Below are 25,693 nucleotides of genomic sequence, written 5' to 3'. Positions count from 1 at the left end.
TTCATCTCCCATGCCGGTGTGTGTGTCAAGGTGGCGGGTTCGAGGCCCTTGAGCGGCGAACAAACCAACTTTGTGACACTCGCCTCACCACCAGCCAAGCCCCGCCACCTCACCACCAGCTGGCCCTGCAGCCCACCCCCCACAAACACACACTGCATCATCTCACGACAAGCTTGACCCTTACCTCCCTCACTATAGCGCGGGAATGATGCCAAAAACCTCCCTTCCTACCATCCGGTGGATCCATCAAACGTCATGTCAAACGCCTACCAGCACGTTCATTGCTTTATCATGCAACAACAAATGTGTAGCTACCTCTCCGGAGGTTTTGTTTTTGGTGCATTTTGTCTGTTTGTCTAAAATCTAAGACAGTAGAAAATTATGTTTAAAGACTTAATTAAATTAAAAACATAATTTTCTACTGTCTTAGATTTTAGTTTCACATTGCAAGTAACGCTTAACATGACCAATAGGGCTACAAATTGTGGTTAACTAGTGTCGAGTTGTCGACAGCATATTGCGAGTAGGCCTAGTTGTGAACTTTAATCGTAGCCTATAGCCAAATTGAAATAAATGTGAATTTATGATAAGCCTGTCAGTTCAACTGGCGACCCACAGTTGGATAAGCAGGTCCCCCGAACAGTGTGCATTGCTACACTGAGGGCTTCTCTGTCTGCTGATGTTTTGCTCAAAGGTCCAGGCGGTCCACATATAGGGTGATATCAGCTAAATTGGGCCACTTTTTGGTAAATCAGTTGGGAAAATAATATAATACTATATATGCCTTTTCCAAGTGTTTTTATGATTACTAATGACTGTTTTTGATCATTTTGTGTTGAAATTATGTCATAAAATATAATTATTTAGGCCCTACAGTTCTTGAAACATCAACTGTGCCAACTTTTTTTGCATAAGCAGTTTCAGGTAAAATAGGCCAGCATCTAAGGTAAAATGGGCCAGCTGTTTCAGGTAAGCATTCGGCCAGTCAAAATGCAAAGGGAATGGTAATTTATCATCAATTTTAATTTCAAAACAAATATTCATATGTGCCATTAAAAACACATTGTGGGTACAAACTCACATATTCAAATGTGCAATTAAAAATTTTTGGAACAGCACAGATCAGTGAATAGATCAGTGACAGATCAGTGTGTGTGTGTGTGTGTGTGTGTGTGTGAAGAACACATTTTGAACGAAATGCGCAAACTACAAAAATTCATACAAAACTGGTAACTGATATATTAAACATTAAAACATTGATATCATTAGTGTGTGTATGTGATGAAAAGGTGTTTCAAAGACAGTCTTTGCAAATGAACCCATCGTCAGCACAGATCCCATTCTCTTCGCCACAGGTTTCGTGAAACCAGGCAGAACAAGGGTCACATTTTACCCATTCCTCAGTAGCCTTAGGATCCTCTGGGTCACCATAGTGGGTGTTGCAAACTTTGCAAGGTGACTTGCTTTTCTTTTCCTGCTTTCTTTTCCCTTTTGGTTGCTTGCTGAGCGGGCACTTGCTGGCTTGCTTAGCTGGTTTCTTGCTGGATGTTTTTTTTGTGATATAGTCAATGTGTTCCTCACTTGAAAGATTATATGAGGGTGGCTTCATACGTTTTCTGATGGCTCTCTCCCTTTGTGGCACTGTGATCAAGTCAGTGAATGTCACAGACTGAACAAAAAGAAAATGACAAAAAGAGCCTATGTTATTGCAAGACATAGGATAATTATTTTGTGTACATTTTATATGATTAGGGACTAAATTGTGTGTATGTGTGTGTGTGCGTGCATGCATGAATGTGTATGTTTGCGTGAGCATGCATGTGTAACATGTCATGTAACATGTCAAGTTTGAAAGTAGTATAAAATATCACTTACTGTGGAGGTGGAAGGTCCCTCATCCGGGGAGTGTGTTTCTTCCTGTGGTGTGAACTGGTTGAAGATATCATTATCTTCCTCCGGTACTTCCTCCAACACAACCTCTTCAAACACCACCTTCTCATCTGGAAAAAAGTACAGTGGTTCCACAGGTAGCAGGGGTGTCAGGGAAGCAGAGGACTGAAGTCTGGCTGGCGGATCGGCAGGCGACTGAGGTCTGGCTGGTGGATGGGAGGACTGATGTCCAGAGAGCAGAGCTGATGGCTGGCGGGCAGAGTGGGTCAAGGTCAGCAGGGGCGACCATGGTCCAGTGGGCGGGGTTGGGAGAGACTGCGGCCTTGTGGGTGAGGATGGTAGAGTGGATGGTAGCACTCTTTCGGTGGTCTTGCTGGGGGCAAAAGCAGTCTCAGGGAGGATGTCTTTATTGAGTGGGAACATCCCTGTCCCCCGGAACCCTGCCTGGGCATTTTCAACAGTGGCAGCCTTTGCCCAAGCCCTGCTGAACACCGTAAAAAATTCCATCCTTGACAGCTTCTGCCCCGCCATCATCCTCGTCCACTTCCTGCCTTCCTGGTCCCAGTGGTGCTTCAAACTCTTAAAGAGGGCCTTGTCTGCCGGTTGCAGCGCATGGGTTGTGTGGGCAGGGTAGCACATTATGTGCACATTCTTGCTCTTCAGTAGCTTAATAAACTCCATGTTATAGACATGGCTACTGTGGCCGTCAAGGAGGAGAAGGTGGGGCCTGGGGTCATCCTTAGGGAGGGACTGAATGAACATTTGACCCCACTCCAGAAAGAGGTCAGAGGTAATCCAGCCATTGTCTGAACACCTTACGCTGGTGTTCTCCGGGCACCCCTGTAGCCACTCAGAACGAACACGCTTCCCCTTAAAAATAATCATGGTTCGGCTGTATATGCCTTCTGCATTGAATGCTGCCAGACAAGTTGTTGTCTCCCCCTTCTCTCCGGCACACACCTCCACACATGGCTGGCCAACCTGCCCAACGACCTTTGTGGAACTGAACTGGTCCTGAAGGCCAGACTCGTCACAGTTCCAGATATGTGATGGTGTGCCCGCAATACCCAGCTCGACCAGAAGACTCTCATATTGGGTAAACCACTGGTTGACCACCACTTTGTTAAGTCCAGCAGCCCGTGCTGCAGATAGGACCTCTGGTTTTCGCATCCCAAGCTCTGGGTTGCGCTTCAAAAAATTGTGGAACCAGTAGTATCCAGCCCTCCCTGCTGTCTTGGAAAAACCAGATATCTGGTTCTTAGCTGCGAAATCAAAGGCTACCTGCTGGACATCGCGTTTGGTGAATGGAAAACCCCTCTGCGCCAAGGTCTTTAGGGTGGCAGCAAGCTCCCTTTCCGCCTCCTGTGGAAGGTAGGGCTTCCGCCCTGACACGTGTTTGCTGCCCGTCACCTTTCCACTAATGCGTCTTTGCAGCGTGGAACGCGGCACACCCCATGCACGTGACAAGAGGTGCACACTCACTGGAATTCCTGTCTTCACTCCCTCCCTGTATTCATCTAAGGCCCCCTTCATCCTCTCCACTTTCCACAGATTGTAGTTGTTTGGCCTTCCTTTCTCTCCCTGTTTTATCTTTGTATCCTCTCCTCTCTGGCCCTTGCTCCTCCTCTCTTTTCTCTCTTTCTGTCTCTTCTCATTTCCTCTGCATTTCTTTCTCCTCACCTGTTCTCTCACTTCCTGCTTGTCTCCTCTCTGCTTGTCTCCTCTCTCATCCTTCCTCCTCTCATTTCCTCTCTCTTTCCTTCTCCCTCTCTCCTCTCCTCTCACTTCATTCGCATTTGCCATACTCACTGTAAATAAAATATCGACCACCATTATTACTGGGTGCGTGTGTGTGTGTGTGTGTGTACGTGTGTTTGTGTCCGTGCATGTGTGCGTGTTGGTTGGTGTGCGAGTGTGTGGGCGAATGTGTATGTGCACACACACACACACCCTCACACACATGTGTATGTGTGTTTGTGAGTGACACAGAGGATGGCCCATTTTAGCTGAAACCATGTGGCCCATTTTACCTCAGTGGGTTAAGGTAAATTGGGCCGCTAAGAAAAACATCACTTTTACAAAAAATAAGTTCATATACCAAACTAACAGCATTATTTCTGGTGGATGCCATCAAGACAGATTATGCACAGTTTTTTTTATGTGCATGTTTGTTTTTTATAGATTTATCATCCTTATAATAGTTTAGTTAGATTTGATATGCCAGGCTACTTACCATGCAGCTTTCTGGTGCAGTCTTGATTTGAACTATTGCCCCGCCCACCATAGCAACCATAAACCAATCAAATCACCTGTTACTTGTCAAGCACAGTTATGACAACAGTCTGAAATCCTTTGCAGTCATTGGCTCTAAATTCCAGAGGGGCTGGGACCCCCAAACCTTAAATGGCCCATTTTAGCTGATGGCCCATTTTACCTGATATCACCCTAGCCTTCATGCCATTTCAGCTGAAAACACTTTTCATTTGTTAGCCTATTATAAACGTATCTTTATTAGTGTCAACATTACAGTATTTAGGCTATGTTAATCTCAAGCCACTCTAAGAAATGGCCGTAGGTCTACTTTTAGAGTAAAGCACAGCAAAATCTATTCAAATTGCAGTCTGAGGGATATTGTCCATAAAACGTTGTTAAACTTAGCCTATAGTATAGGATACATAATCACATATTTGGAGATTTGAAGTGGGCTCATATGCTTCCATAACGTATTGATGTAAGAAAGAGAAAATGTGGTAAGGCCAGCCTATGGCATTTCTCATATCTCGCAGATAATTGGTTGTCCTGTTTTGCCGATGGTTATAACGCATAATAGTTTGAGCAACAATAGCAATAGCTTGTCACTAATAACGACACAAATTGACTAATGAATGTTCATTTAATGAAGTTTCAACATTGTGCAGTGTTCCTACATGTATTCATGTTCCAACACAAGCCTACATGTATCCATCATGTTCCAACAGAATAAGTACATGTTGCAACAATTCTGGGCACATGTTGGATACGTGTAAGTTCATGTAGGCTGCTTATAAAAAGGAAATTATTCTGATACATGTAAGTAAGGCGGGTGGTATGACGTTGGTTGGTCTATTGGTTGGTTGATCAGATGGACGGTCGGAAGGTTTTAGGCACGATTCCCGCGCCATATCTCACCACCAGCCTGGCTTCATCAATCTCTCATCATTACCAGCTTGGCTCTGACATTCTCAGTTCTGTTTTTAGTCACTTTGTAAATTAGTTCAATTGCTGTCCATGTGGACTTTGATGTTGCAATTTTGATATAAACTTGACCATTTTGTGTCACTTGAAAACAGCATAGGCTATCTTAAGCGCCAAACACAGGAGCAAATACAGCTCATTTAAAAAATTGAGTAAATATAGTCGTTTATTTAGGATTTATGTGCGTATGTTTTAACCTTTGATATGCAGTCAAGTAGCTTAATAATTATACGGCTGCAAGGCACTGGACGTTCGCTGACGTTGCCATGCCATTCAGACCCACGAACGCACCATGCGGTAGCCATGTCCTCGCGTTAAGACAACGTCTGTCATAAGTTAACTAAATGCTGCTCGGCATCCATGGAGGTAAGGTTTATTGCAGATGGCATGTCGACCACAAATGTTATACAGTAGGCAAAGAATTTGAGTAATGGCATGCAATTTAAAACATAGGCTGTAGTATATTCAACAGCACAAAAACATTTCTATAAAGTAGACTAGAGTTGGCAGTAGCACCAATACAACTTGAAGGGTTAGCTGCTAACCAACAAATATTTTAGATAGAATATTTTTATTTACAGATTGATAGGCCTACATTTGATCGCTTTGTAATCGATTTCGCCCATCAGTGTTATCAGGCAGCCAGGCTATAGGCCTAACATTATCTTAGGTATTTTCTTAGCGCAGTTACCTGGATGTTAGCTCATTTAGGCTAGCACAGAGTGATAGAGAAACTCTAGGCTCTAGCCGAACCCCCGACATTTTATGAAATATTTAGTTAGAGAAACAGAACTGGGTATTTTATACTGTATGTGAAAATTACTGTCTGATAATGACTGTCTGAAAAACATTTCATTCCTTTGTTATAGGCATTCAGTGTGTGTTTGCGCAGTTTAACAAGTTTAATAGCAAAGTTAGAGTTTCGGGGAGTTTCGGGAAGGGTGGTGTTTTTCACCTTATTTATGACAGATCGTGTAAAAGAAAACAGAAGGTCAGTTAATAACCATGGCATAACCATATGGAAGGGTAGCCTATTCTCTATTTAGGAAGTCGTCTTAGAATGTGGCAGGCTAGTGGCTGATTCGGTTCTGCACTGCATGCACAGGGCATTTGAAAAAGTGCGACTCCGGTGGGACTCGAACCCACAACCTTTGAATCACTTCATGAGTGTATATCTAGAAGTCCAATGCGCTATCCATTGCGCCACGGAGCCACCTGTTGCTGGGGGAAGAACACGGTTTTAAAAACTTGCTAGCAGTAAATGTACGTCGATATTCAATAGTTGTCGTCATAATTCTCTCATCGCTGTACGATTGTGATGCAATGTTAAAGCCACACAACATAACAATGTGTCACGCGACAACCTTTTTCCATTTCATTCGAACGACAGATTGCATGGCCCAGAGTCTTATCTATCTAGCTCTGGCATGGCCTAAACAAACAAATACGTGTCATAATGTTGCCACTAACGTTAGCCGTTTCATTGAATACTCAAGGAAATGTAAGAAAACTTTAACATTAGCAGTTATCAAGTCCCTTTATTCCAACAGTTGATGGTGTGCGCAAGATTTTTACACGGTTTAGGCAGTTTCCGTAAAATGGCATGTTTCCTTAAAAGGTTGTAACCATTCTTTCCAAACATTTACTAACGTTACTATTTCAAGGACATATTTGCAATGCTGCGTGTTACCTTTTCTTGGTGACAAGAACTACAACGCTAAATGTAACCTACATTGTTAGGCTAGGCTATAGCACACTTTCGCTAAAATTGCATCCGGTAAGCGAATTTTAATGCCAATCCCACAGAGGTAGCGAGACGGAACCGAAGAAATGTGCAGTGGTTGGAGCACATAACTATGAAGTTTAATACATATGATAGATATATTGGTAATATGTCAATCAAAATTTCAACAGCGAACTATGCGTGCAGAGCCCGGATAGCTCAGTCGGTAGAGCATCAGACTTTTAATCTGAGGGTCCAGGGTTCAAGTCCCTGTTCGGGCGGAAATTCCTTTTGGGACCAGTTTCGAAGCATTTGTTGTTCATTAAAGTACCTAAAGGTGGAAGACGGTAACATCGAACAATTCTGATATACAAATACAATTTTAGATGTATACAAAGGCTACATTTTTTCCTCAATTACTAAAAAAACTACTAAAAACATTCTCTGAACCAAATGCTCTGTTGCCTGAGCACGTAGGCTACATTTAATGAATCGATCACTCTTTTGGCTAAGCCATAAGCAGTTTTCTACCTAGTAAAAGCAATTTGCACATCTCATTTACTCTGTTTGGAAAACTAAACACATTTGCACTGCGATGCATGTGCATAATTGTAACCACAAGTGACAAAGCACAGACGTAAAAACAGATGTTTGATTTTGCAAGAAGTGTTGGAGGTTTTGTGAATGGAGTTTGAGAATGGAGTTTTGTGTTTACAGTTTTGAGAAAAGGTCGGAAAGTAAAAAAAAATGTGTTTTAGCATTTGTGAAAAACTGTAATATATAAAAAGCAGGACTAGTGGAGTTGTATTGCACTCTTGTGGACAAAGGCTGCATAGACTTCTCTTAAAGTGACAATATGCTTTGAGGCCATTTAATGCATACTGTGCATGTTATCTGGATATTACGTTTTTTTAATAATCAAATGCTTACATGCATACAAATCTATAAATATAGATACATATATACTTCCCCCCTCATCAAGAGAGCCAGATTTTGAAAATGGATGGATGTGAAACACCTCAGATTATATAGGCTAGTCCACAATATTCTACTGTAACATTACAGGGTTTATAAAGGTTAGTCAAATGAGCCAAAGATGCTTGGTCCTTCCAGGATTTTCAATCTGGCATTTTGACTGCAAATTCAGAAATTGGCATTTTTCCATATTACTAGTACTGCTGAGTTATGGAATATTGGATTGTTTTCCTATTTAACACTCACAATTTTCAAGGAATCCCACAGCAAATTCACCTAGTTTTGGCCACAATTCCAACAAAAACCTCATAAGTAACTCATAAGTAATAGAATCTATCCCTGTTTTTAACAGTTCATGGTCAGATGTCCCCGATTACTACAAATCTGCTTGTGTGAACCCACTGCTAAAGAAATCTGGACGTGATCCTTCTCTTCTTCAAAAACTGTAGGCTGATATCCTACTTACCATTCATGCTGTTTTACAATCTGGTTTCCAAAAGTATCACAGCACTGTTGAAGGTTACAAACAACCTTTTAAGAACAACTGATTGCATGTGTCCTTGTACTTCTGGATATTAGTGCAGCCTTTGACACAACTGATTACTATACTCTTAGATAGACTGAGGCATTGGGTGGGAGTGCCTGTACCTGCCTGTTAGATCTTCAGATCCTAGTGTGCTGAATTCACTTAATAAATGTCTGTGTGATATTAAACAAATATATCAACAAAACAAATTATGCCATCTGTAGGTTCCTTTTGGATCACATCAAACCTGTTGCGAATAATCTTGGGGTCTGGTTTGACAGTAATCTTAAGTTTTTAGCATCTCCACAAAATATTTCCAAAATAAGATCTATATTTACTTTACTATACTACTGATACTATATATCAACTTATATTATTGCAAAACATCTAGTTGCTTTGCTTTATTTTGAAAATGTACTACTTCTGATTTTGCTGCCTTTGTACATCCATAACTTGGATTTTGAAGTGCTACAAAAGATTACATTATTATAAGATCTGTACATTAAAAATCCAATCCAACATGTGCAGAAAAATACATAAAACTTGATTTTAAACAATAGAAATACTTTTTTAATTTTATGTTTTTGTCACAGGCATCAATGTTAACAAGATTTAAAAATGCTGATTTCACTTCATCACTCAACCTTCATGTATCTCTCACTCACACATACATCCTGACACACACCTATTTTAACACAAAAAAAAGAAAGTGACAATAGTTTTCTGCTGGATTAAAATCAACCCTAATCCCTCCCTTTGCCACGCAACTCACTCATTCACACATGAACACTTGGACACTAACAGTCAGCCTCTGAATAAAGGACTCTTGACGCCCGAAGTCAATTCTACCTGGATAATGCAGTGATCCTGGAACAGAAAGAAATAAAAGTTAAACGTGAGACCAGATTTATTGTTGTCAATATACTGAAAAAAAAAATGCTATGGTAGCTGCAGGCAGTGGAATAAGACTATAACTTTTCACAACCCCAACATTAATAACTAATTTTCAATTAAAACTGTATCACTTGCACCTCCACATGTCATACATGTTAAGTTATCCATGCTGGCTAGTGTATGTAGGTAAAACTATAAAGCCGTTAAACCAACAGATGAGTGAACACAAAAGTTCTATGCACAGAAATGGCTGTGAATATCTCATAGCTGTACAATTTAATGACTTAAAGTGAAACATTTCATCGTTACGCTTTTGTGGCACTGAACAGGTCAGTTGGCCATGGGGGTGGGGGCAACCATTTAATGCTTAATAAACCCGACAAAGGTCTAAGGACTGAAATGTAGATCACAATAAATTTCATATTGCAAGCATAACACAGTGTGTGGTAGTCTTTCTAGTTCCAAGGCATCTTATATAAAAAAAAAAAGTTTGGGAAATAAAGTTTAAACTGAAAGTACTTTATAATAACCATTTCTGGCCATTCAATTATTATTCAAATTCGCACAGCAAACTACATAGATAAATACATCAATCTACATCAATAACATGTCATTTTAAATCATTCATATTTGGAAAATATACTTTAAGGCATATAAATAGAATCCTTATGTCTGTCTGGTGTGGCTCTGCTGGGCTATTTCTATGTAGTGTAAAGGTAAAAGTCTGAGCTCTTCAATATGACCGATTCTTGTGAGCATTGCATGCATGGTTGTATGGTTCTATGCGACCACTGGCAATGGGCGTGTCCAAGCTAGTTAAATGTGTTACTGAACAGACATGTCTATACACTTTGGCCATGCTGTCTACAGGAGTGAGAATTTAAAAAGAAAGTTTGCCAGAGAGGAGAAGAGATCGCTCACTGTAATTTCTCCTGTAACAGCTCCAGCCTCTGGCGGTCTACATAGCGAGAGAATAGAGAGAGAAGGTTGGGAGGTGTGAAGAGAGGAGGGGAGAGCGATGACGAGGGGACTTTCAACAGCTCTCTAGTCACCGAGAACACCAACTCTGTCCTACAAAAGAAAACAACAGCACACGTTGTAAAGACTGTCAACGTTAAGGTAATAAAATGATCCAACACTTTACTCCCTTCAAATCACTTTACACGATACACACAAACACACACACTTACCATCGATTATCATCCATTAGCTGACAGTTGGGATCAGAGCTCTGCATTCGCTCCCCCTCACTCAGAATTAGGTAGAGCAGTGTCACGCCAAACTAGTGACACAAGGATGTGTTTTGAAAAGAAAAACAGAAACCTTTGGTGAGAGCGCAGATCAAAATATAATAGTATAAAAGGAAAAAAAAAACAGGAAAAGAAATGTATGTTGCTCCAATCTAGGCCTTTTCCCAGTGCAGTGCAGAGGTACCTTATTTTGCAGTACTCTGGGAAGCTGACCCTCGCTGCCTTGCAGCTCCTGCAGGAGGTCTGTGAGGGCGGAACTGGACATGGACTGGATTACGACGGCGACTGGCTCAACTAACCAGCACAGGACCTGCTGGTCAAATACAAATTATTTAATAACAAAGCAAATTTGACCTGTTGAGTACTTCACTGCATTATCCTACAGAGAGGGTGACACTTGACACCGATTTTGAAATCAGAAGTTGTACTTGTTTGTGCTTTCATGGTTCTCAAGACTATATCCTGATGGGGGATTTTTATATTGTTTCTAGTCTACATTGCCCATTCATTCTAACTTTGCCTTTAGGTATTGTGTACCCAAACATTTCTGGTTTTCTCCCTGAAGTAATTCACACCTGGTCATGTTTGTCTTTCTTTGCCAGGGCTGGCAGATTTCGGGCGATGCCCATGACAACAGCAGCAGCTTGAGGAGGGGGCAGGAAAGGAAGGAGCCTAGACATGAGGCGTTTGCCCTTCCTCACAGACATGATCATGAGGCACTGTTCATCACTGACTCTGTAGGGCAGACAAGAGAGAAACAAACAAACAAACAAATAAATAAATAAATAGATAAATAAAGAACACTTACTTTTAACATGCACTTCACGGAGAGGCAAAACATTTAAACTGATATGAAAATGTGATGAATGTTTTACTTTCAGCAAGAACAAGTGTATAATCAAAGATCCTGGGAACTGGAGTCTTTACTGGAGCCACTCTTTGCTCTTTCTGCCTTCTAGCCCTTCCTCTCCACCTCACCTGTCTTCCCACTCCTTCTCTTTGAGGGAGTTGTAGAGCTGCAGTGTGTGGGTCTTGTGCTGCTCCAGCAGGGCCTCTCTCTGTTCCTCCGGAGTCTGCAGGAATTTCTTTTCAAAGTCCTGGACTTCCAGGAGCAGACTGTACATCTAAGGTCACAACAGTTAGGCAGTCAGTTGGGAGAAGCCAGGTATCAGAGAGAGAATGTGCAGTAGGGTAAACAACATACGCGTCATGAGTGATTCCTATGTAGGAGAACCCAGGAAAGATCCATTAATCCTGGGAACTCACCTTTTCCACAGTGTAGAGGATCTGCCTCCTCTTGTTCCACACCTGCTTTTCCCTCTTCTCCTGTTGCGTTGTAAAAAAAAAAATAGAGATGTAGAACATCAACGCCACAGGACCACGGGCACGGATTAGATTGTGGTCTGCTGTTACACTGTACATTTACAGGAAGTCACTCACATACGTCTAAAAGCCCCTTCAATCTGTTTTCACAACAGTACAACCTACAGTATGTCAGAGTACTTGAGTTCGGAAAGGATTAAGGAGATATCCCAACCTCATCATCAGTGCGAGTGGTCACCACTGCATCAATCATCTTCCTGGGATTGTTCACACTTGAGACGGTGAGCTTTCCTAGGGAGCCAGCAAACTGAACTATGGAAGAAAAAAAATCCAATGTCAGTCATTGACATTCATGATAATATTCATAACAAAAACAGGTACTTTAATAAGTTTGATGCAGACATTTCTGCTAGCCTGGATGCCCCAAGAGGTCATGTATGAAATAAATGCTCTTGTACTCCAGGTAATTGCCATCCGCATTTCTGATGCCTACAAAGTGCTGATGGGATGTGTCCTGATGGTTACCTGGCCGGTATGTCTGCTCCAGTTTGGCCACCTGAGGGGTGATCAGTTTGGTGGTGGGCTCCTTCCTGATACTGTCTTTGTCCCTCTCCAGACGCTTCTCCATCTTCTCATAATAGTTCTATAACCAGTAAGACAAGGTTGTCGTCGTCATCATCATCATCATCATCATCATCATCTCCAAAGCCACACAGAAAATAAACTACTGCTGTTCAGATGACAAAATAACCCATCAATGACACACTAAGACAGAACTCATCTCAGTCAGAGAGAACACCACAGATCTATAAGCAATCACATCACAGCAACATAAGTGTCTCAACCACAACAGGATTTAGCTCATCCGTGGGGAACCACGTGAGCTGACCTAGCGCAGCTAGAGCTAGATGATGCTGGCAGTTGCTACCTGATAGTAGTAGTCATCCAGGTAAGGATCAGTGCTCTGGAGCTGCATCATCTGGATGCGCGCCACCCACTCCTTCTCTTTCTGGGTCATCAGGTTACTGTAGGGATCCCTGCTACGCCGATCCCCTACTCGACCGCCACGGTCACTGAGACGCAACAAACACACACATACATAAGTATCCTAGATGATGCTATGCAGGAAAGATAGGAAAGCAACATCTGTTAATTAATTTACACAATTGAATAATGCAGGGAGTCACATCTGCCTATCTTTAAAGGGAACTGCATTTTCCTGCATAAACCTTGCAATAATGATCAGTGTATTTTGAAAATAGGTTGCTGGTTATCAGTGCAGACTTGTGCCCCAAATTCTTTCAGCACATATGATTCTTCCCAGCCAATGTTCAATATGATGGCTACTGACCCCCTGCTCTGCATCCTCTGTGTAAGCATCCGGCGGTGCTGGGGGTGGAGGTGTGTAGTGTTGTGCCGGATGGGGTTGTGGTTAGGAGGGGGGACATGATGTCCCACTCGGGGAGGAGGCTGGCTGAAAAACGGTCTAAAACCCCCACCTCCGCCTGGCAACATGGGAGGAGCAGGTCCACCTCGAGAAAACGGCCCCACCTGGAGAAAAGGTGGAAAAGAGAAAAGAATAAACAGATAGACCTGATTAAAGAGTTTGAGAACTTGTTCTTTCTACAGTCACAGAATAGTGTTCACACATTTGCACCAATGATGAGGCACTGAGAACGCCAGGGCTGAGAAGCCCCTCTCTTCAGTGTGCCATTTTTCTCTTCTACCTGCATGGGCAACATCAAGCAACATCACACAACACACCTGGGAGTTGAGCAGTTGGGCCCGCTGGATCTGAGAGAGAACCGGTCCCACCCCAGCAGGAAACGGAGGCCGACACAGAGGAGAGTTCTGAAAAGACGTGGAGGCAATCAGGAGAAAAGAAAAAAAACAAACAAGTAAAACAATACAAAAATGACAGGGGGCTAATACCTAATGGGGGCTAATACCCATGTAGGTAGAGGTTGACCGATATGGGTTACACTAGGGCCGTTGCTAATGCTGATCTTGCTGATGAAATCAGGCCAGCCAATGGCGGATATATTTATTCTATAATTTATAAAACTGCATAGACATTACAATCTAATATTAAAACATACACACACACACCCTTGATTGAGGGAATTTGTGGAAATGTTTATAGCAGGGTGCATGAGTAAATGTACCTTTAAACGCACCTTCCCAAAACGGTCCTGAAGCATGTTACAAGCCAAATGGCCATTATCTAAGCGATTGCAAAATATATAAAAATGACTTTCTTTCCTTGTATTGTACAGGCTGCTGCGCATTAGGGCAGCCGTGGCCTACTGGTTAGCGCTTCGGACTTGTAACCGGAGGGTTGCCGGTTTGAACCCCGCCACAGCTGAGATGCCCTTGAGCAAGGCCCCTTAACCCCTCACTGCTCCCCAAGCGCCGCTGTTGTTGCAGGCAGCTCACTGCGCCAGGATTAGTGTGTGCTTCACCTCACTGTGTGCAGTGTGTTTCACTAATTCACAGATTGGGATAAATGCAGAGACCAAAAGGGATCAAAAGAGTATATATACTTATACTATACATATCTGCTGCGCTAATGTCATGTCATTGTAGACACGTTTAATGACAATGTTGTTTTGTTTCGAAAAATTGCTTATGTTTCTGCACTCACAGGCACATCAATTAGACTAATTATGGGGCATTGTCATCAACTGACAACTGTAAAGGGCAATCATACTTTTGAACATTAAGTTCTCTCTGCCATTGTTACTAAGAGCAGAATCTCTGTGTCTGAATAAGGCTCTGCTGCAGTGTGTGTGTGAAAGCTGCTCTGTCACACACAGCCTCCAAGGGAGAGAAATTCTCCAGTACCAAAACCAGAATTGATAACGTCGGAGATTATCAATACAATGCTCATCGTAAATTTCCGGGCCCGTTACCGGGATTCTGTACTGAAGGTTGAAGGCTCGCTATCAATACAGTTCCGAAGTGGCCTATGATTATTCACATTTTCTCTCTAAATGTCTGACAAATTAAATATATAAGGCTTGAAAAGATAAGGATTATAAGCCTTGACATTTTCTCCCAGTAGTTATGATGGTATTATTCTCATTCTTCCAAAATTTTGCCTGCACTGGGCAACATCCGCTGTGACACAAGGGGCTCTGTCACACGTGTTCCACAACACTGGGTTGCCTGCGGATGTGTATGCCGGTTAATTCGCTTGATATGCTCAAACACTGGCCAATACCAATCAATTAGTCACCCTCTAAATTGTGGTGTATAAATGTTTCACCGCTCATCATTATCCAATGCAAAAGATCAAACAATTATACATCTAAGGGCCATGCATTGCCACCTACTAGCAAGCCCAAACTACCCATTAATCTACTAGCAAGCCCAAACTACCCATTAATCTACTAGCAAGCCCAAACTACCCATTAATCTACTAGCAAGCCCAAACTACCCATTAATCTAACAGAGGAGGCAGGAGGTGCGCAAGGACAGGTGAGAGAGAGGGTGGACCCCACTGGGGCAACTCACAGCGATGTTGAGGAGGGTGTTAGGAGAGAGGCGCTCAGGGAAGGGAGGGGGGAAACGGTGCTGGATTGGGGCTCGTACATGAACCGCAGTAGGGCAATGGATCTGAGGAGAGAGAACAGGACGGTAGCTAAACTCTACTACCAACCAACACCGACACAAGGGAGCAGGCAATCTGTAACACAACATGACAATCTACTATGATGCACAAGACCAACATGAGTTACTGACACACAAAAAAGACTAAAATTAGCGTTTGATTTAAGGTCTTCTATGGCACAGAAAAACACTACGGTATGCTAATACGTTATCAGTGGTAAAAAGACGAGAGTATTTTGGGAACACTTAAAAGGGGTTTATAATAGAACAAAATCAACAATACATTTAGATGCTAGATGCTAACCACAATGCGGGGGATAGCCCATCACACCAGACTGACCTGCTGGTTGAGGGTGTGACTCAGTGGCTGTTTGGGAGGGGTTCCAATGGGCACGGCCCTCACAGGAGGGCTCCCGATGACTGGTGAGGATGAGCGGGGGGGCGGCACCCTTTCTGATAAGTCTAGGCCATCCTCACCCCTGATTGGCGGGGGTCTCTTGGGTAGCCCCACCTCCTTAATAATGGACATCAGTGGACTGTCCTACAAGGGAATAATGAACAAGGAAATGCTTGCACTCTGAGAACTGTGACTAAAACTGCAACAATAAGAGGACCAACACAACAGATTGAGAATTCCTAGACTGTACCTCCATGTGCGTGACCAGTCCAGGAGAAACACTCACAGGTCCAAATCCCATGTTGTTCTCCCATATACTGTGAGAGTTCACCTAAAGGAGACAGCCTGGGTTAAATATATCTTTATCACTCAATCTGACAAATGGTGTATGATCTGTAGTACACACGTTTGTTTCTTCAAAGGCGGATGAGTGTACTCTCTAGTACACACGTTGTTTCTTCAAAGGTGGATGAGTTACTGACAGGCTTTTTCATAGGTTTCAAAGGGAGTTCAATGCCTTGTATACTAACTGTATTCTCTTCTCATAAAGTGTTGAAATCACAGTGATAGCCAAAATATTATCAGTTTCTTAGGTGCGTTTTATTTAGGTCTTGTGCAGGAAATAAAGAGCATGCACACTATGACAAACAAATGTCTCAACAGATGGGCTTTATATCTCTCTTTTTAAATATAGCCAGTGAGCAGTTATATCCAGGACTGGAATTTCACGGCAGCCACGGCCATCGTTACCCCTTGCATTGGCCGGATGTCCCTTTAAAATAGGAGGTTCACAGGCCACTGTGGCCTTGGTGCCCTGCATGACTGCTTCCCCCTTCTTTCCATATTCTGCTTAGTATGCGACTGATGCAGTGATTTTAATTCGTAGCCTACGCCTTGTCAAAATAATCTTAGCATCAGAACTAGACAATGATGCTAGATCGCTTTACAGCGCAAATTAATTTAGTCTTTGATGAAGTGGAGAAAGTGACGTCAGTGTGCACGTAAAGAAACCAACAGCCAGAAGAATATTATTAATATTATTATTATTAATAGGCAAGATATTGAGATACATTAGGCAGCTTTGGAATGCAATAGCCTAGTGCTGGGCGGTATACCGGTTCACACCGTATACCGGTGTATATTTTCGTTGATATGAATTATCATATGAATGATATGAATTTTTAAAAATAAAAAAAGATAAAAATGTTTAATATACCGCCATACCGGTGTATTTGATTACACAACATTTGGAACGCTGCGCGCGCGACAGTGTTTCAGAGGGACTTTTTTTCACACGCACGCATGGTGCCACTGCGAGGCATAGTGAGGGTAAACACAAAGCACCTTAAGTTTTTCCCCTGAAGTATGACCCTTAAGGCTTAATTTCTCCTTAGGTAAGGGGTTTATTTAAGGGTGTTGCACAGAATAATACCTTAAATTGTTTCTTTAGTTAAGGAAAAACGTTAAGGGATACATACTGCATTGAAAAGGATTTAGCCTACCGTCACGAAAATTCTATTGAGATTGTTCAACAGCTGTAACTAGCTGGCTAGTAGGTGATGTCGTTAGTTAGCAATCCACCGAACACAGTGAAGCTTAATGATATTATCATTCATCTCACCTTAAGAATATTCACTGAAATTCAGGTAGCAAGTAAAGCATGTTATAGACATGCACTGAGCAATACTAGCTGTCTAGTTAGAAATGATCCTGACGGTCATCAGTGCACCAAAACGATCTTTTTTGTTAATGTTTTGCCTCGCGAACCGAACCGAAGCTCATGGCAGGCTAACAACACATCCACATCCACATGAAGTTAACGTTAGCCTACCACTAACGTCATGTAAACCACACAATAACAATACATTTCTGATAGGCCTATTTGACAGAGTAAGCATATTAACAGAGAGGTTTTATTTTAAATTGTATCATTTTCAAAAAGTATAATTATTGCAAGTTGCACTACTTTTTGTATTGGTTTTATACAAGATGTAGCCTACTTGTGAAATTTGCACAGTAAAAGTTCTGTATTTTCACTGCAATTGTCTTTGCATTCTGATTAGATTCTTCATTAGAATCATGAGTGGCTCTTTGTAAACAGCATCATTTTCTGGGGCCATGCAAAACTGCATTACCACTAGTGTGGAGTTATTCTACATCATGACAGTAAAATAGACCATCCTTAGTTAATGTACTACAGCAATTCCTCTCTCAACCTGTAGAAAATGCTATGAACATCTGATTATGCATGGTAAAAAAAATACCGTCATATACCGTGAAACCGTAAGAATTTTGAAAAATACCGTGATACATTTTTGGTCATACCGCCCAGCACTACAATAGCCTAATGTCAGCTATCATTGATCCATTACCTTACGTTGCCGTAGTGAACTAATGTTTTCCGTTACTTGATAACGTGTTGATAACGTTAACTTATCCAATTCTCTCACACTAATCCGAGGAGGAATTCATTGAACACTACCCTGGCGTAGCCGAAATGTTATGAGACAGCCTTGCCAAATGCTGGAATTAAAACCAAATTAGTTTGCTATACACAGGCCTATGGGATGATTCATTTAACAACAATGACTGAACTATCAATAGTAAAGCATGATGTTAGCTCATTCATTGTTCTTTGTTTCGCCCAAACTAGTCAGGAATTGCCTAGATCAGGCTACTTTTTATCACCTTTTTTGACAAAAATGCTGTCATCCACAGAAAACTTTTAAAGATTAGTCCTCTGACGAAACCATTGCAATTTTTTCAATTATTTAACAAAGTGCCTTGCTGGCGTCTTATTATTAATAATAATTATCATTAATAATAATAATAATAATAATAATAATAATAAATGTGTCATTGATTTGAAGTAATGTTGTAGTCTGTCTCTATAATAAATGTGTTTACCTCTGAGGTTTTCAAAAGGCATTAATGTTTTCAGCCAATCACTAAAGTAGTCTCTCACGCCCCCATATAGACATACTGTTTATGTACTGTATAGCTAACTTCAGCCTTGATGTCCTGACGTGTGACCTTTGTGCCCCCCAAATACGCCCAACCGAAGGCCAAGTGGCCTTGCTCCTAAAATAATGAAATTCCAGGCCTGGGTTTTTCCATATTGTGCCCAGTCATAAAAGCATATCTTTTGCAAGTCTTTGCAATTCCAGAACATGAATGGGTCATTCCGTGGCAAATCAGACCGAATACAGGAAAATGGTGCCGCTACACAGTATCAGATTTTGCTCAAAGTTTGTCTACATAATGTTTAGGTCCCAGTTTTTTACCCTTGATTTTTTATCAATTTTACACTCTCAAAAATGTCTCATCATGGAGGTTTTGACATTAAAATCTTAAAAAGCTTTACTCCTAGCCTGCCCAAACTTTGTAGGATGGAAGACAAATATGTTCTCAGTATGACTGGACCATTAAAAGTTTGTACTGCATGCCCATCAGTTTTATAAAATATTTGGAACAAAATGCAAAGCTGGAGACATTGGGGGTCTTGTAAACTTATTTTCTGTACCCACATGGCATCAATCAGTATTTAGTCTGCAAATACAATACTTAATGAGCACATTTTTCCAATTCTAGGGCCTTGTAGAGAATCAATCAACATGCCATACAAACTTTTAATGGTTCAGTCATATTGAGAACATGTTTGAGAACAAGTTTAGGTTGGTTATGGTTACTTTTCATGATATTAATGCCCAAGGATTGCTTCCCAGATAATGTGGTTTTCAGGCTGTAAAACTGAAGTAATTTCAAGGGCTGAAAATAATATGAAGACATAGGATTTGAACAGAAAACTTTTACTGGCCTTGGTTTTGGGACCCATTCATGATACAGACAAGGTTTGAACTAAGTCCGAGACGGTGCAGCAACAACCTCATCTGATTTGACACGGAACGACCCGAATGTCCAGTTCTACACTATGGCTACACTCACCTGTGGCAAGGGGGTTCCCCCCCTATGCAGGAGGTGTTGGTGCTGTTGGTAGCTTAGCAATGAAGGGTGTGGAGCTGGGAGCCCAGAGAGGGGTACCTGGGCTTGAGACATGGGCGGGAAGCGGGAGTGGTCCGGTTCTGCAGCGCCCACTCCAGCAATGGCAGGATCTGACCCAAGGAGTAGACGGGTTAGGGATTCGGCCAGATCCCCACCGCGCCGCTCTTCCAGGCCTGGAGGAGGCAGTGTGGAGGCGGAGGGCCGGGGCAAAGACGAGGGGTGCGGGACGCTGCCCGGCGGAGGTGGTAGTGAGGCGTTGGATGCATCGCCCCCGGCAAACACATCTCGCACCCTCTCATCTAGCTCCGCCAGGCGAGCATGTTCCTCCTGCCAGTCATCATCTGAAAATAAACCTCAATTACCATTGTGCATTCAGACGCAAACACAGCATTCATGACAAATTTCCCTCCATCTAAAATAATTAAACGCACAACACAAATGAAAGTTCAACAAATTGTCTCTGATAAATCTGGACTCACCAACAGCACCGGCTCCAAATGTGTCATCATTGAACTGGTCGATGTCATCCTCCTCCTCTACCTGCCCTTCCTCTTCCTCCTCCAGGGTGCAATCTTCATCCAGAGACTGAGAATGGTTCATGACGAGAAAGGGAGAACACACAGATTTAGAGCTCACCACCAACCTAAAATAAACAAGGGCCTGAGCAAAATATTAAAATGACGTGGATTTTAATACAGCCTTCCACGCCTCTGTTTTCACAATATCCAACACTCAGCCCAGATTTCAGCTTTATCAGAAAGCAAAATTATGTAATGTAAGAACACCGAATCAGGATGGAGTATGAGGGTTATGTTGCACAAGTTGATCATTCGCGCTTTCAACCTACCGTCAACACTAGTACTAAGGCCATCACATTTAATTCAACATCAACGGGTTATGGGAAACAGATAACGTGGCTAGGCTGGCTGTACTATTTTGGGGCATCTTCATGGTGCCATTTCCCATCTATAAACAACGTGTACACAATGACGGAACGCTGCCACACGACACCCACAATCATTGATAGATTCCCAAAGCAGAGTTTATCAACGTAGGAACAGTGAGGTAGTTTGCTTCTAAATTCAGAATTGGTTAGATAGCTTGCTAGCATGCAGCAGAGATAGCTAACTAGCAAGCTAACTATGCAGTTGGCGTAACATCAAAAGCATTTCTACCTATTAGCATTCAGGACGACGACAATGGTTTATAGATGGTCAAAAAGCGTAAAACTGTATGGGATTGAGAAGATCCCAATAAGCACCACTATTAGCTATATGATTGCCCCAGGCGTGCAACGGATAGGGTGACATGGAATGGCTGGTGCTCCTAGGCCGCACGCAACGTTAGGAATTTTTACAGCTAGCTAGTTATGAGCAGCGACAAACAAAGACATAAGCCTACAAGAATAACCTAGTATTTTCTCTCCTGTTTTTGTTAGGAATCAGGCACTTGCACTTAAACAAAACACAGAGAGTAGAATAAATTGAGGTTACCTGAAATCGGAACATGTATCCTCGCTGGGCCTGAGAAAGGTAGCTAGACCCTGTGTCTCAACTGCGAGCGGCGCGCAAATTACGCAGCAAAGTGGTTGTCGTGAACGCGCTGTTGGTGACGAGCATGCAGGGGGAAATGCATATTATTTGAAAATGCAGGCGACTTCACAGTGTTTGAAACATTTCAAACAAAGGCCTATCATTTAGGTAGCCTACTGTCAAGGCCCGTCACACTAAATGAAAAATAGACGAGATTAGATCAATATTATGGACACATGTAGCCTTCAGTGGAAATCTTTAACCCAGGAAAACAAACCACCTTTCAACTTCAGACATAGCATCAGCCCATTCCTTAATCTTGAACTTGGTTGACAGACAATATGCCGCCTAATCAGTAGCCTATAACTCAAGGACACCATGTTAACAGAGAGTTGCATGTTTATTGAATTTTATTTTAAATATGGACAAATAGCCTACTGTCGAACAAAATCCAAAGTCCTAAATTTGCTCATTTTGGCACCACATGGCGCCATCGACATAGAGTGCAGCTATCATCCACGGTCCCCCCTAAAGAGTTTTTTTTACCTTAAAATCAGTGGTGGACAAATAAGCCATGCTACATAACAGTGTTGTAGTCAAGTCACTATGCCTCCAAGTCAAGTCAGTCTCTAAATTTAGCTCATGACTTATGGACTCGAGTACTACAACACTGCTACACAATCCTACTTGAGTGAAAGTAGAGATACACATGGTTAAATTTAGATAAATGCAGTAAAAGTAGAAGTCCTCCTTTTACATTTCCACTTGAGTAGAAGTACAAAAGTACTTGCCTTCAAATGTAAGGCGAAAGTAAAAGTCCTGAAATGTATTAGGCCTATGACTAATACAGTTGCGTTTACTATGTTTATATTGTTGAAATGACTTGGCATATAGGCCTACATAGGCATTCTTTGAGCCTTTCTCTTTCATTCCAGGACAAAATCAACTAAGAACTGTATGTAGAAAGAACTAAAAACTAATGTGATATCTTAGATAGGCTACCTCAAAGTAACCACTTTTTGCTTTGTTGAATGCTTTACACTTTCGGACCAAATCAAGACGTTCCCTTTTGTGTTTGATAGTGTCAGATTGTCTATCTTTGTCTATCATCGTCTATCATCATTTGCTCGATGGCGTCATGTTATGGTAACATCAATATTGTGAAAAGGGGTCAACAAGGTACAGTAAATAGTGGATAGGCTATAACAACAACATAGCTTAGGCAACACCATTATTTAAAGCCTAGCTCGCTTAATAGAAAATACAGATGTAAGTACACATTTGGACAAAAGGAACTTCAGCTGTAGGCAACTTCAGCTGGCACAAAATGTAGTGAAAGTAAGATATTTGGCCTAGTAATATGCTGGAGTAAAAGTTAAAAAAAATTAACAAACTTGAAATACTCAAGTAAAGTACAGATACATGAAAAAGCGACTTAAGTACAGTAATTGAGTAAATGTAGAAGTGTAATGCCCACCACTGCTTAAAATAATGTTTCCAAAATCCTTTTGATGGGACACAAACTCTTCGTAGGGCGAAAGGCACTTCTGCCGCACCCTGAGCAGGACTTGTAAAGGCTTGTAAAATAGCTTATTCCCTAGAGGGCCGGGGTGGGGGGGTTTGAGGGGCTTGGGAGATGGGAGTGCGTGTCGCACCTTGTAACTTTATTATGATAATCCTTGTATTTGTTTTTGGGTTGGACCAGAAACTTAGAAAAAGACAATAAGAAAAAAGAGAAAAAAATGAAAAAAAGGAATAAAAGAGTTGAAATGTTGTACTTTTCTTTTTTTAAGAGTTTCATCAATCTAAATTCTGACATCCGCTCTCTTTGTAGTTGGTGGTTCCAGATATTGGTTAGTAATTGAGAAGATATATTTAGTCTAATTTATTAATTTCACTTTAAAAAAAAAAAAAAATATTCAAAGTCATTGCATGTGGATATGTTTTTCATCTTTCATTTAAAATACAAAATAGTATTTCGGAATTTGTATTTTATTGGGTTGAAGGAAATTGCTTTGTATGTGTGTCAAAATACTTTATAGGTGTGTATTTGACTAGTTTAAAAATACTGCCAAATATATTTGGTAAAACATGATGATATCATAAAAGTGCACAACAATGAATGTAACCTCTGACTGGTGCTGACTAAGTAATTTCCCAGACTTGTTGTTACATTACATTACCTTTAGCAGACACTTCTATCCAAAGCAGCCATATGTAAATTTTATTACATAATTATATAAGGGCCTTTGTCTTTGAGCAACTTTGGGTTAAGTGCCTTGCTCAAGATCCCAGATGAGTAATGTGTAGGTTGCTCTCACACACAATACCTCTCACACCAACCTCAAGTTTCTTGAAAACTTTATTCATCCAATCGGAAAACATGGTTGGTGTTGCCCAGCAACATTGCTCAAAAAGTTGCCTTGTGTATCACCTAAAGCAACACAATGACAATGCCCCTTGATGTCAAGACTCAATATATCACCATTTAGTGCATGGTACCCAGTTGTTAAAAACCAACTAAAAGGGTCACAATCCTTCCTGATCAACAGCGTTACACACTGCAATATCAAGCAATCAGGGCATGCACAATGACAGAGACTTGGCTCCACTTTGTACCACTTGACAAGTTCAGTTGCGACTTTTTGAGTACATCTCTGATACAGTATTTAGGCTATGAGATGTAACAGGCAGGTCAGCATAGTTGATCTGTTGACTGTTTGCAGGTTCATGGCATGTCTCGAGAAATGCTGTTGCTCTCAAACACTGTCCACTTATTCAACAGTCGACTGATGAAGGAATCTAACGTCTGTCTGTGTGTGTGTGTGAATCTAATCTAATCTGTGTGTGTGTGTTATTCGCATATCTCTCGAATCGTTTGTCCAACTGATTTCAAACAGGTGTCTTGCTACAGACACAAGCGAGTGCAGTGCCAAGATAAGAAGATTGTTTGGATAAGAAATGCAAAAGATATTGGCAAGAGAAGCACACATTGGCTATTTCCACTCTAACCTCTGTAGCACTCCCCCTCTCACGCAGCACAGCGCAGCAACACCAGAGAAGCGGAGCTTTAGCAGCACTGAGTCAATGCACATGGGTCAAGGGAATGCAAGATGTTTGGATGATTATCATGTCTGACTACACACGCCAACCAACATGCCAACCCACACGCCAACCCACACGGGTAGGCTATGCAGTGGCAATTCATAAAAAACTATATGTACCGCAGAGCGGTACAAAATATGACTGCCGCCCAATCCTGCACATTCTCTCCGCAAAAATAAATCACGCTTGTCAATTTGTCTCCATCTCCTACTCCATTTCCTACTTTTGTGTATGTAAATGAGTGTGTGCATATGTATATATGTGCTTCTGTGTGTGCGTGGGTCCGCTTGTGAGTGTGTGTGTGGGGGTAATGGTGTTTGTGTGTGTGTGTGTGTGTGTGTGTGTGTGCGTGCTTGCCTGCATATGTGTGTGTGTGTGAGGGTGTGCGGGTGTGTTTATGGTTATGGTTATGGGATTTGGATACTTAAATGCAGAGACCAAATTTCCCTCATATACTTATACTTATATATATAAATAAAAACAATACAAATGTTGGTAAGACTACATTAAGGACAATAGCAATAACTAGTAACATTAGAACATTACATAATTACGTACCAACAGTGTAACCTAACCTGCAGTGACAATAAGATGATATAATTCATACGGATGCTAATAATTGTTTACAATGTTTTGAAATGTGCCTTAAAAGGGAAATTCAAACACATAGGGCCCTAATTTCAGAAACGGATGGTCAGAGGAGCAATGTTTATAGACTAGACATTAATGGCGTGGCCTGTCTTTAAACTTCAACTTCAACTTCAACCTCAAACAGCGCATGGGTATTTTGATAGTCAGCGGCGCATTTGGCGCGGACAGGGATTCCACTAACCCTTGCTTTACTAAAACCTGATTGTGACTAGCAGAGTATAGCCTACATGCATCTGCACTCGTCTATTATTTGAACTCATAGCCAAAGTGAAACTAACTTTAACAGTTTTACGCAGTTAATTACTTTCACTATGACTGACAAGGGGATACCATCTGAAACAAGCAACACTTACCGCAGTAATGTTCGAATGACTGAATAAAAAACCTAAAGATATTTATCTCCTGACAGTGCATCTTCAGCTGTACTTTATATGCGCCTTTCACTATAGACCACTTTTCTTGGTCAGTGGCGTAATGATTTTAGAGGGTGTAAGATACTGTATGTCATGAGCTCTCTCTCTGCCTGGTAACACGTGCTGATTGAAGTCTGATGACCTCCACCTGTTCCTGCTCTGCTCT

The 25,693-nt window shown here is 41.6% G+C and overlaps 2 protein-coding genes, 1 long non-coding RNA gene and 2 other non-coding genes across 10 annotated transcripts; 2 read left to right on the top strand and 3 right to left on the bottom strand.

Moving 5' to 3' along the window:
• Positions 1 to 715: 715 nt before the first annotated feature.
• Positions 716 to 14,011, bottom strand: LOC121708792. Of its 2 annotated transcripts, XM_042091707.1 has the most exons (3): positions 13,919 to 14,011; positions 1,876 to 2,832; positions 716 to 1,669 (listed from the first exon to the last, which is right to left on the bottom strand). In XM_042091707.1, exons 2-3 carry the CDS (start codon positions 2,773 to 2,775, stop codon positions 1,295 to 1,297), a joined length of 1,275 nt encoding a protein of 424 aa, XP_041947641.1. In that variant the 5' UTR covers positions 2,776 to 2,832; positions 13,919 to 14,011; the 3' UTR covers positions 716 to 1,294. The 2 variants fall into 2 exon arrangements, with proteins under 2 accessions (XP_041947641.1, XP_041947633.1); XM_042091699.1 differs by lacking the exon at positions 13,919 to 14,011 and having other exon boundaries at positions 1,876 to 4,024.
• Positions 5,392 to 11,299, top strand: LOC121709079. Its single transcript, XR_006031832.1, has 3 exons — positions 5,392 to 5,490; positions 10,184 to 10,361; positions 11,095 to 11,299. It is a non-coding gene; the product is annotated as an uncharacterized LOC121709079 (long non-coding RNA).
• On the bottom strand, positions 6,246 to 6,337 carry trnar-ucu. Its single transcript is given in 2 exon segments — positions 6,246 to 6,281; positions 6,301 to 6,337. It is a non-coding gene; the product is annotated as a tRNA-Arg (tRNA).
• trnak-uuu lies at positions 7,056 to 7,128 on the top strand. The gene has a single exon. It is a non-coding gene; the product is annotated as a tRNA-Lys (tRNA).
• On the bottom strand, positions 8,896 to 21,461 carry patl1 (PAT1 homolog 1, processing body mRNA decay factor). Of its 5 annotated transcripts, none has more exons than XM_042091719.1 (18): positions 21,320 to 21,461; positions 20,306 to 20,411; positions 19,770 to 20,167; positions 16,075 to 16,155; positions 15,768 to 15,968; positions 15,332 to 15,433; positions 13,580 to 13,687; positions 13,167 to 13,366; positions 12,744 to 12,888; positions 12,341 to 12,458; positions 12,030 to 12,127; positions 11,759 to 11,818; positions 11,471 to 11,616; positions 11,068 to 11,227; positions 10,677 to 10,805; positions 10,433 to 10,524; positions 10,164 to 10,313; positions 8,896 to 9,215 (listed from the first exon to the last, which is right to left on the bottom strand). In XM_042091719.1, exons 1-18 carry the CDS (start codon positions 21,332 to 21,334, stop codon positions 9,194 to 9,196), a joined length of 2,331 nt encoding a protein of 776 aa, XP_041947653.1. In that variant the 5' UTR covers positions 21,335 to 21,461; the 3' UTR covers positions 8,896 to 9,193. The 5 variants fall into 5 exon arrangements, with proteins under 5 accessions (XP_041947653.1, XP_041947658.1, XP_041947661.1 ...); XM_042091724.1 differs by having other exon boundaries at positions 10,677 to 10,802; positions 21,320 to 21,460; XM_042091727.1 differs by having other exon boundaries at positions 13,580 to 13,666; positions 21,320 to 21,460.
• Positions 21,462 to 25,693: the final 4,232 nt, after the last annotated feature.

This window comes from Alosa sapidissima, chromosome 1, assembly GCF_018492685.1.
Source record: "Alosa sapidissima isolate fAloSap1 chromosome 1, fAloSap1.pri, whole genome shotgun sequence".
In the NCBI taxonomy this organism is placed as follows: domain Eukaryota; kingdom Metazoa; phylum Chordata; class Actinopteri; order Clupeiformes; family Clupeidae; genus Alosa; species Alosa sapidissima.
This window is presented reverse-complemented; position numbering and strand designations above follow the sequence as displayed.